At 44.1% G+C, this 11,725-nt stretch overlaps 1 protein-coding gene across 1 annotated transcript; it reads left to right on the plus strand.

Moving 5' to 3' along the window:
- Positions 1–22: 22 nt before the first annotated feature.
- On the plus strand, positions 23–790 carry GSTUM_00001211001 (uncharacterized protein; the record flags this gene model as incomplete). Its single annotated transcript, XM_002838605.1, has 1 exon — positions 23–790. The coding sequence occupies one exon, from the start codon at positions 23–25 to the stop codon at positions 788–790; it is 768 nt and encodes a 255-aa protein (XP_002838651.1).
- Between the last annotated feature and the right edge of the window lie 10,935 nt (positions 791–11,725).

Consider the following 11,725-nt stretch of genomic DNA (forward strand, 5'->3'; position numbering starts at 1 on the left):
TTCATCTGCTATTATTTTGAACATGGCTGACAATTCCGCAGTCGTGGGGACGACATCATTGATCCCTCCCACAAGGGACCCATTACTGTCTACATTGCTCCCGGCAAGTTCGGAGGGCGCCGGCAGCGTCTGGACAAAGATTGCGGAGTCTGGTCTTAGCGGAGGAAAGTGGGCCGTGGAGACCCTCATCGCCAACGGCGGAAAGCACCATGTTACCCTGCCCACAGCATTGGCTGCTGGAGACTATCTTCTGAGAGCCGAGATCATTGCTCTTCACGAGGCAGAAACTGATTATCCCGTCAACCCTGCTCGCGGAGCTCAATTTTATCCATCTTGCTCGCAGTTCAAGGTCACCGGTTCAGGAACTGTTACCCCTCCCGGCACCTTTGGCTTCGTCGGCGGTTACTCCCACAATGATCCTGGAATCCTCTTCAACTTGTATAATGGTGCGACTAGCTATACAATCCCTGGACCCGCTGTCTGGGATGGAAAAACTGGTGGCTCTGCTCCTGCTCCCTCTTCGACAGCTGTTGTTCCTTCTACCACTCGGAGTGTGACCACTGCTCTGGCCGCTACCACCGCGCCAGCAGCCACCTCTGTTTCCGCTCCGGGGCGGACTAGCTCCGCCATCGTTCCCGCGGCCTCCTCACCCACCAAGCCGGCAGGAGATAACTCCGGCATAGTTGCTAAGTATTACCAGTGCGGTGGAAAGATTCACACTGGCGGAACCAACTGCGTCGCCGGCACCAAGTGCACGTTCCAGAACGAGTACTACTCTTACTGCTTGTAGACCATTTCTTGATCGGAAAAGTCTTTTATTTTTTCTTTGTATTTTGTAATATTTTTTGATAGTTTGTCTCGAGGATGCCCTCAAGGGGAAGACTTGTTGGGCAGCTGGTTGCAGAGTCGGGTCCACACCATCCTGGACTCCTGGTTTGTTTTGGTTGGTTGGTGGATTCTTGGGTGAGGATGTCGGTGTCTATTCTTGTATTTTACTTTTGTACGTATATAGCATTTTAGTTGGCCGACTGGTTTAAAGAGTTGTGAATATAGCTGGAGCTAATTCTTGTCGTTTGCTCTTATTTATGTAACTTCCGTTTGCTGTAGCGTGGTTTTGGAGTGAGGTTTGTGAAGGTGATAGATAATTCCAGTATTGTATTTTTGTTCCGCCCATCTTTCTAGGGAGTATGAATCAATTCCAGGCTTCTATGCATGTTCTAGAAGCCCGTCGCGAGCAAGGATTCTAAGGGTAAAATTTCACTTCCGCATTGCGGTGTGTAGTTTTCGCAATAGCCTCTGGAGACTTCCGGTGGGATCAGGCGGGATAGGATCATAATGTGGCCCCTGTCCATTTGCCCACTCCCATGACTGGCACGCACCGCAGATTCTCCCGAGGCAGCAAGAAAGACCCCTCGATCGGCAGCCCTTCGCTACCCTACCAGTTTCCTTCGTGCTGGAGAGTGGCGGGCCGTCGATTATCTGCGTTTTTGAATTAGCAGCGATGAATAGTCAGCTGCTGCACTGTACTGTACAGTACTGCACAGTCGCACCTCGCTATAATGGACCTCTTTGTATGAGAAACCTCGCCATTACGAATGAATCGTACGGGAATCAAGACCCCTGCTCCCATACAAACAGTACTCGCTATAAGGAATTCACCCCAAAACCTCGTTATAACGAATAAAACCCCCCCAACTCTTGGCGTTCTTTATAACGAGGTGCGACTGTATAAGGTTAGAAGAAGGAGGAAAAAAAAAAAAAAAAAGGAGTTAGGCATGTCCAGATCTCTTGTCCTGGGTTTTTCTTTAGGGTTTTCCTTGGTATGGGGTAGAGCCACGGTATATGCTGCTCACCGGCGAATTAGGTTGGATTGGGTGGGGGATGTTGTGTGCATTCTTGTATGGTCGGAGGGGGGGGGGTTTGCTCGTTAGGTGGCATGGTAGATCACTCGGCTGGGAGTAGGGTTCGTAGTGTCTGGTTACCTAGCCTAGGATGACGGTACGGTACGGTGCATCGACGTAACTTACCGTACCGTGAACTTTGCAGGATAAGTATCCGGGCCAATAATGGTTATCTCGATACATAATATTATTATCATAATTCCACTAAGGTAACATGATGACCAAACTTTTACATATTGATCCTCTCTTAAAAGGGCAAAGGGTAAAAATTCAGGCATATAAATCTGATGCTCCAATATTTCAAACATAAAATAAAGAGCAACATTGTTACCATAGTTGTTAGGCGGAGACAACTTGATAGACTTCAAGATTGTCTAGGCCAATCGAGATTCGTTTTTGTAGACAGAGATTGTCTAGGAAGGCTTGGACTTGGCTCGTTTGGTTTATGACTACTAGGAGTGAAGTAAAGTAGGTAAAGTAGGGTAGAATCGTAAAAACAATATTATATTGTTAAGGTCTCTTCTCCGTTGCTTGATGATGTCTAAAGCTTGGGAGGCACTTCGATATTTATATTCCATGTCTGAGTGTTCGTGGACTACATCTATTTATCATACAACTATGTACTTCTTCAATCGTAATTTGCAACGTCGAGTTTTCTTCCAAGGTGCGAACATCTGTGGACCCTGAAAACCATCACATCCTCTTCGGTAATTACGATATTTCTTCTTAGGAAACATACTGTCCCCAATAGTAATATCCTGATTGGCAGAGTCTTTAGACTTATAGCCTAGTTCTTAAGTCGAACTGAGTTGGCTCCAATTGTCTTCGCCATTGATAAAATGATCAGTCTTATCCATGGCTATATCTGCAAAGGTGGTCATCATTACAACTATTGTAGGTCATTTGATTCCGACCCCTTTGTAACTCCATACCCAACCGATAGATTTTCTTTAGATGACTTTCTATTCACTCGCAGGAAGCCACTCCACTAGACTGGTAATAAATCCTGCGGTCGGCAACCTTTGGTTGCTCTCTGGGTAGTAGGTTTCAGTAACCATTGTAGAATTTGAGAATCACCTCATGACTACAACGTGTTCTGAAACCCAGTTGCAACACTCCGTAAAGTTCGTTGGCTTCTTTGGTAGTGTCTTTAGGAGTTCTAGACTCTTCTGGTGTATGTAATTGTATCGGTCTCTAGTAGAGATCCTTCACTACTTGATACCATCTCATTGTGCGAAATCGTCCTGTTACTTTGCAGCCCATGCCAAAGGTGTCATACATTTGAAGCCTAGTAACTCTCTGAGTAGTTGACAGAATTACTCCGTTCCACTTCCCAGGTCTAGCCGAAGGTCCTCTCCCATATATCCTGCGAACAGGATCTGGTAGGACGGACGGTGGCGATGTATACGGTGTTACTCTAATACCTTCAATTCTGTAGTAATGTAGTCACAGGACGCAATTGAGATTGATATATATAATGACGCGTGGGCCCCGTAAGGGAGCTGGAGGGGGGTGTTGGAGACCAGAGATTCCAATTCCAAGTGGGGTTACCCTGCTTAGGGTGGTTCCTAGGTATCGGGTTCTGGTATTCCTAACATGAGCTCCCTCCTCTTAAGGCTTCGCCTCGAATGCCTTTTTGGTACATAGAATATAAAAACTAAACGTAATTTAACCATTTAAATTTTTAAACATTAACTCCTTTCGGACCCGATGAGAGTAGGGTAAAAAACCTTCCACGTTTGCTTGGCCACGGTAGGAAAATCTTTCTCTTATCGTCCTTCCTCTGCCCACCTTGGCATTTCCAGATTATCACGGTGAAATTCATTCACCATTTCCCTCACATTATCCATACCAGTGGCAGGTTCCCAGGTGTTCTCATCTTCAGAACATCCTTGCCATTTAACAAAGTACCATAGTTCACGTACCTCTTGGTAGTGACCGTGTACTCTCTTTCTGTAAGAGCGTAACTGGCTTCTTATAATTTTCTCTATTACCCATTGTAAGTCGCCCTCAATATCCTCGGGTTCTCAGGGAGGTTGTTGTCAGTTCGCGTGCACCGACTCTCTGTAGGGTTCTAATAGAGATACGTGGAATACTGGGTGTATGTTCCATCGATCTGAAATATTGAGTTTCCAGGCACGGTTTCCTCATTTCTCCAAGATCACGAATGGTCCATATAATTTAGGACTGAGTTTCTTTAACTTTCAGCGTGTACGAATGTTCTTTGCGTTTAATATTACTCTATCACCAATTTTAAAGTCAGGTTGCTCCTTGGCCTTCCTATCGTAGTATTTGGCCATAGCTTCTCGTATCTATTGGAGCGACTCTCTTGCTTGCTCATGAATCATTTTTATTTAGTTTGCATATAGTGTGGCTCCTGGATTTTGCGCCTCACGTTCCTTCATCCATTCTGTTTGTAGATGGAATCTGTAGCTTGCGTAGAAGGGTATCATCACATGTTCACTCGTTACCGAGTTGTAAGCATGTTCGGCTAGAGGTAACAGTTGGTACCAGTCATCCTGATCATAGTTGATAAAACTTCGCAGGTGACCTTCCAGCACTTGGTTGGTTCGCTCAGTTTGTCCATCCGTTTGAGGATGGTACACTGTAGACATCCTCCTTTTTATATTAAGTATTTTGCATAGGGATTCCCAGAATTCTCCTGCAAACTTTGAATCTATGTCTGAGACAATTTCTGTGGTTAAGCCATGTAGCTTCCATATTTCCTTTGTAAAGGCTGTTGCCACATCTTTTGCAGTGGTTGTTCCTTCCAATCTGACGAAGTGAGCCATCTTTGTGAATCGGTCAACCACTATCATGATTTGGGTGCATCCTTGACTTTGTGGTAACTGTGTAATAAAATCAACTGAAATTGAGGCCCATGCTGCGTAGGGTATTGACAGCGATTGTAGTAGACCATACTTCGCGTGTCATGGGGATTTGTTGTGTTGACAATCATCACACGACCGTACGTAATCATTTACCCAATCTGCCAGGCCTTTCCAGTAAAAATCCCTCATAATTATCTCAAGGGTTTTTTCTTGACCGAAGTGTCCGGCTATTTTAGCATCGTGATATCCTTCAGCTATTGTCGTATAAAGATCCTGATTTTTTGGTACAAATAATCTTTGCTTGTAGTAAAGCAACTAGTTGGATAGGATCCAGTCTTTCGGGAAAGGTTTGCCATGGTCTTGTAAGCTTTCTAACTCATTTCTTCTTTTAAGCCATTCTCTATCCCCTGGGATAGCTTTTAGGACTTGCTCTAGAAATTTCGGGTTGAATTTCTTTAGTTCCTTATGGGCCAGTATAGTGCTGGTTATGAGTGTTTATTTGGGTACTTCGGCTGCATCATACCAATGTATATTTTAGTTTATTGACACATGTAGTTGGGTGACTACCGGTTCTAATTCTCGGAGAGTAATAGCTCTTGTTGTGATGTCTGTGCTGCTGAATCCCGATGTACATCTTTTGGTATTCTCTAGGTTGTCTATTTCCATCATCGCTGCAGTATTAATTTTTTCTATCACTAGTTGGGCAATTCAATCGCCGGCCTTGATGTGACAGTCTGCATCTCGATGGTTGAATAGCAGTACCTTGAGTTCGCCGGTCTAATCTGCATCGATTACCCCAGCACCAGTGGAGATACCGCTTTTGACTGCGAGTTCGCTTCTAGGAGCAATCCTTTTATACGTTCCAGTTGGTATACCAATTGTAATACCAGTTCCAACAACTAACTGTCCTCATGCTGGGACTCTGTTTTCCTGTATTGCATAGAGATCATGGCCTGCTGCCATCCTTGAGCCTTTAGTTGGCAATCTTGCCCTGGTGTCTAACTGTTTTACTTGAATCACCGAGTCTGAGTCATTCCAGTAAGGAGTTTCCTGTATATCACCTATGCTTGTATCATTCGTTTTGCTGCTTGTTATTAAGCATATTTGAATTTCCCCTTTTTTTCAGTTCTTGTTGCTGAACTGATTTGGAAGTATTCGGGTTTCATTATCGCCTGTTCGTGATGTGCAGCTCCCTCCTCAGAACGGTACTCCGGCCGTCGACTGAGTACATCAGGTTTTCCCCCTCTTGTTCCTGGGCGGTAAACAATTCTCAAGTTGTAATCCACTAACTTCTGCGCCCAATGGATTTGGTGTCTGCTCCAGACTTTCGAGGTGAGGAAATATTGAAGGTTTTGGTGATCGGTGTACACAGTTATAGGTTTTTCAGTTCCAACCAGGTATTGGCGCCATTCTTTGAAAGCTTTTAATATCGCCAAGAATTCTTTGTTGTGGATCTCATAATTTCGCTCTGTAGAATTTAGCTTGCGGGAATGAAAAGCTACAGGATATAGTCTTTTTTCCACAAATTGGGATAGGATGCAGCCTAAGGAAAAGTCATTAGCATTCATTTCCACCAATGTTTCTCTTTCTGGGAAGAAATAGTACAAAATTGGGTCTGAAGTAAATCTTCTTTTAAGCTCTTGGAAGGCACTTTCCTGTTCCGGGCCCTACTGGAACTTCTTTGGATTACCTTTCAGTGTTTCTGTAATAGGAGCACAAATTTTAGAGAAGTTTTCTATAAAATGTCGGTAGAAATTAGCAAATCCTGGAAATATTTGGACTTCTTTGACCGATGTAGGTGATTTCCAATTTAATACTTAATCCACCCTTCGGGTACTCATAGATACCCCATCAACAGCTATCATGTAGCCTAAGAATTCCACCTTTTTAACATGGAAGAAAGATTTCTTTATTAATATCGCGAGTTGGAAATCTGTTAATCGTTGTAACACTTTTGTCACTAACTCGATATGTTCCTTCTCATTCTTGGAATAAATGAGAATGTCATCCAAATAACAGACTACCTTCTGATCTAGATATTCCCGAAGGACCTCATTCATCATGTCCTGAAATGTAGCTGCAGCGTTGGCTAATCTGAAAGGCATGACCTTATACTCATAATGTCCATAGCGCGAGCGGAAAGCCGTTTTCCATTCATCCCCTTCTTTGATTCAGATGAGATTGTAGCCATCTTTTAAATCAATTTTGGAAAAGATGCTAGCTCCTGCCACACGATCACGTAACTCCGACATTAATGGTAGTGAGTATTTGTTCAAGATGGTTATCATGTTCAGGTTTCAGTAGTCTACTACTAGTCGTAGTCTTCCATTTGCCTTTGGTATAAAGAGAATTGGGGCACCAAAAGGCGATTGGCTCTTCATGATCTTTCCTTGTCGTAACATATCATCGAGGTATTCTCATAACAACTTAAGTTGTTTATGGAACAGAGGATAAATGGGTGCCCAAGAGGGTTTCGCTCCCTCGCCTAATTTAATTTCATGATTGAAGGTTCTCCTAGGGGCTAACTTTGCCACCGTTTGTGGGAGAAATAATTTCTTGAATTTCCAGTAGTTTTTTGGAACAGAATCGAAGTTGATATTATTAGGATTTTCTGCAACTCCGATTTTTCCTATTTGGATCACGTTCTCATCCCAAGCGAGAGTTTCATCGTATTCGAACATATCCGCAATTCCTTCATCCTCTTCTTCCACGCAGTTCTTGAATTTAGAGTCCCGAAATTCCCATTTTGTAGGTTCTCCAATGTTGGATAGGTGGTGCTCTGAATGCCACCATCTGAAAGGGATTATCATCCCGTAATCGCCTGCAGCTGCAATTTCGCACACAACTTCAGACATGTGTTTATTTCCTCCTATTTCAAGCCAAATAGGGTGTGTGTAGAACTTTCCTCCCGATGGAGTTGATACTCTATCAAAGCCCTGAATGTTGACCGTATTCGGTCTCTCTGTAAATGGAATTTTTAATTCTTTTACGAGTTCTTTGTTGATTAGGAACACATTGGATCCAGAATCTAATAGGACTCGTATTTTGTAGTCCTGATGATTCAGATTTATAATGTGAATGTAAGCATGTCCCTCAAGGCAATCATATCTTGTAGGCTTTGGTGAACTAAAAGTGCGCTTTTTTGGGTAAGGCATCGAATCGTTGTTTTGTTGTTTCGACATTTCTGAGGATTGATAACAACTGGGATGTTTGTTACCGCGCCCGCGCAGTTTCGACCATTTAGGTCTCCTCAGACAAACTTGTTTCCACTTGGTATATCGGACAGCCCACTACTAGCGGTCTTTACCCCCTACCGAGGGGTTCCCATACCTTCCACTTATACTTCCTGTGGAACCAATCTAGGGGGTCTCAGCCATTGTACAGATATCATGGAAACAAAAGCCGGGTGCGTAGTGCTGGTTGGCTGTCTCTTTGATAACCTTCCTGGGCTTATTCTCCACCCTCACTTAACCATGGACAGTGTTCTCACTTTATTGAGTTCTGTTTGGTACCAGCGCGGCACCTAAGAGGCAGTAACTAAAGGTAAGGTCTAGAGCTCTTGTACCTATTTCTTGTATAGATCGAAGATGTGCTTCGCTTATCCTCTAGATTCTTCATCTTAGCCCTACTGTCACTCCCTCCAGAACTCTTGGTGCCGTCTGTTTCCTGTCCAGGCTTTGGTCCTTATTGGAGACCTTTCAGTATCCAGGTCATGTGCCTGACAACCCTAATGGTCATGCGTTAGGTCATTAGGCCAAGCTTGTGTTACTCCCTTGGGAAGCATAGAGGTGCCGCCAATGCGTACATTGCTCTTTATTAATCCCCTTGTCCTTGCGACAAGAAGGATGTGTGTACTCCCACTCAGGTCATGATTGCAAGGTCATTTTCTTCGCTTCGACATCCGCTTAATTTGCCGTTGATTTCGATTCCTAGAGAGAGTATCTCTTCTAGACTACCGAAACACTGTAGTTGTTGGTACCAATGAGATGACCTAAGTCATCTCTTCGTTATTACCTAGTTCCCAGAGTTTATTACCTCTTGGAACTTGGGCAGCAGAAACCTTTCTGGGACGATTAACTGTTATCACCCTTCTAGGTCTTTGTGTCTTGAATGGGCGGTCATCTGCCCTTGTTTTAGACACTTGAATTTGTCACCAGCAGGTTTTGTAGTCGTGGTTTTTCTAACCACAATGAGTACAATTGCCATCCCGCTTTCTTTCATCGATAGTTGACTGAGGGATTCCTTCACAGACAGCTTTGAAGTTTGTATGTGTTAACTGCGTAGTTCCAGTGGATTTCTTTACCGGGTTATTGGGTTCCGGTTCCCATTTCCTTTTCTTGGAGGGACCGCCTCCCTTTATGAAGGGTTTCTCCCTTTTTTCATTTGGTTGAATTTTGTCCGCAGGTTTCTTGTCTGAAGACGTCCTTACGGGTTTTGATTTGTCCCGGTGCAGGTGGTCCCGTTCCTGTTGTTCTTCCTCATCCCTTCCTGCTTTCTGGACTGCCTTTTCCCATTCGGCATCGGTATCATACTTGTTTAAGGAGAGTCGCCACATAATCTTGGAAGGCAACCTCCTATCACATGTCATTCGCCAGGCTGGTCCCGTTAATTGGGCGTGGAAATTCAGAATATGCATTTTCCCCATGAAGGTCTGAATATCAATTTTGTACTCGACAGATTCCATATCCCGTATGGCCTTTCGTCCTTCTTCGAGAGGGGCATACCGACTAGTAAATTCGTGCTCAAAGCGAGTCCAGGAAGATAGTTCCAGGTCTTGTTCTTCCCCTGGGAGACCCTTCATTGCGCGTCGATACCATACAGATATTGGACTGACCTGATCCCCTTTTGTCCTTCTCAAGGCATAAATGATGCGTTCTCGATCATCATCCCAAATTCTTGGGTTTCGTTTGAAGTAGTCTACACATTGGGCTAACCAGTGGTAAACGCATTGGCTGGGCTTTGCTTCGAAAAATGGGGGCAGGTCTGCCGGTTGTTTAACCGTTTGAGCCAATGCTTCTGCAAGTACATCAGCTGTTCCACACTGTTCAGGGGTTAATCCCCGTTTGAATCTGGATGGTCCTGCTCCACGTTTTCCTCCGTTTCCATTGTCATCTCCATCATGACTTCCATCGTCCGGGTCTCCGCCCAGTATTAAAAAGGTTGGAGGTTCTCCTTCTCTCTGTTTCCCTTCGTCTCGAGGAGGGATTTCCTCAGGTTCCCCCCGTTCTGCAGTCTCTTTCCATTCTTCTGGGACTGATTCCAACATAGCGTGCCGACCACATGGTTGTCCACTATCTAGTGCCTTAATCTTGTTAAGAACTAGTGATAGGGTATTCGATATGTTGGTTTGATCCTTCTGGATGGTACGGGTAAAGTCGCTATATCATTCTGAGTCCCTTTCTTGCCTTGTGGCCAAATTAGATATCAAGGTTCTCATTGCGGTATTTTGCTGGGTCTGTTGTGCTCTGAACTCTTGGAAAGCACATTCCAGGGTGAGGTCTCGTTCTAGAGCTTCTCGCTGCAGTTGGGTGGTTACCCCTTCATGATGCTCTTGTCGTACATCTTGTGCGGCCAATTTGGCGGCAATCTTCCTGTTGATCCTTTCTTGGATCTCTCCGACATTCGCTTCTACCATTGTACACTGATATAACATAATAGCAATGTCATTGTCATGTATATCTTGTCCTTCCAGCAATCATTGCTGGACGGCTATTAGTCCTCATGTATTGGCTTGAGAATCTGCTGATAGCGTGTTAAAGGTAATATTGGCAGTATCAATACTGGTTGATATGTCTTGTCGGATTTGACCTATGACAATTCCTACCCTAGCAGCAAGTCTTGCAAGATCTGCTGCATGGGTATTTGGACGTGGTGTGGTAGATCATGAAGCGGGAGAACGGGCTCTTAAGGATGGAGGGACACTGTAAGCCCTGTCCTCTTGTCCTCCAATAGGTTTCCAAAGAGCTAAAGGAAGAGAGAAAGAATGACTGAAGCTTGTAGAGTGATCATCTCCTGAGGTATCCATTGGTTCTCATGGAAGGATCTGCTTAGGAGGTTGAGCCATCTCTCTTGCTCGTTTGCAAGTTTCCTTTTCTCGTAAGCGGGCTATGAAGCCCACATTCTGAGAGGTTTCTGTTTAAGTAGAATATGCAGTGGGATACTTGGTGTCCTGGCCGCATCGTGCGGTAGGAGGAGATAGATCTTAACGGGAGTTCGGATGAGTTCCGAGTTTCCACGCTAGAGGTATAATAGCAGAGAACCTGCTGCTAAGAGAACTTTCCTCGCTGGTATCCCAGTCAAGGAAGGGTTTCCAACTGAATTCTGGTCCGTACCAGGTTTCGTATATTTTTTGAAATTGTTCCTCTGTAGGAACTAGGTTGGGGTCGGTATACCTCGAAGGAGCTTCTTGTAACAGAAATGGTACTTCTGAAAGCTCAAACTGACTAGAAAACACTTGGCTGATAGAAGGCAAGTGAATCTTAGTCGGTGGTTGGAAAATTGAATTGGTTCGAGATAGTTCTTCAAGGGTATCTAGGTCGACTGTAGTATCAATGACTTTACTGAAAGTGTAAATTGAACCTATGCAAGTGGTAACCAATTAGTAAGCCTTGGTAACAAGGAGATCTAACAATATACTATTAGGCGGAGATAATTTGATAGACTTCAAGATTGTCTAGGTCAATCGAGATTTGTTTTTGTAGACAGAGATTGTCTAGGAAGGCTCGGACTTGGCTCGTTTGGTTTATGACTACTAGGAGTGAAGTAAAGTAGGTAAAGTAGGGTAGAATCGTAAAAACAATATTATATTGTTAAGGTCTCTTCTCCGTTGCTTGATGATGTCTAAAGCTTGGGAGGTACTTCGATATTTATATTCCATGTCTGAGTGTTCGTGGACTACATCTATTTATCATACAACTATGTACTTCTTCAATCGTAATTCGCAACATCGAGTTTTCTTCCAAGGTGCGAACACCTGTGGACCCTGAAAACCAT

This window comes from Tuber melanosporum (genome assembly GCF_000151645.1).
Source record: "Tuber melanosporum whole genome shotgun sequence assembly, scaffold_264, strain Mel28".
Lineage (NCBI taxonomy): Eukaryota > Fungi > Ascomycota > Pezizomycetes > Pezizales > Tuberaceae > Tuber > Tuber melanosporum.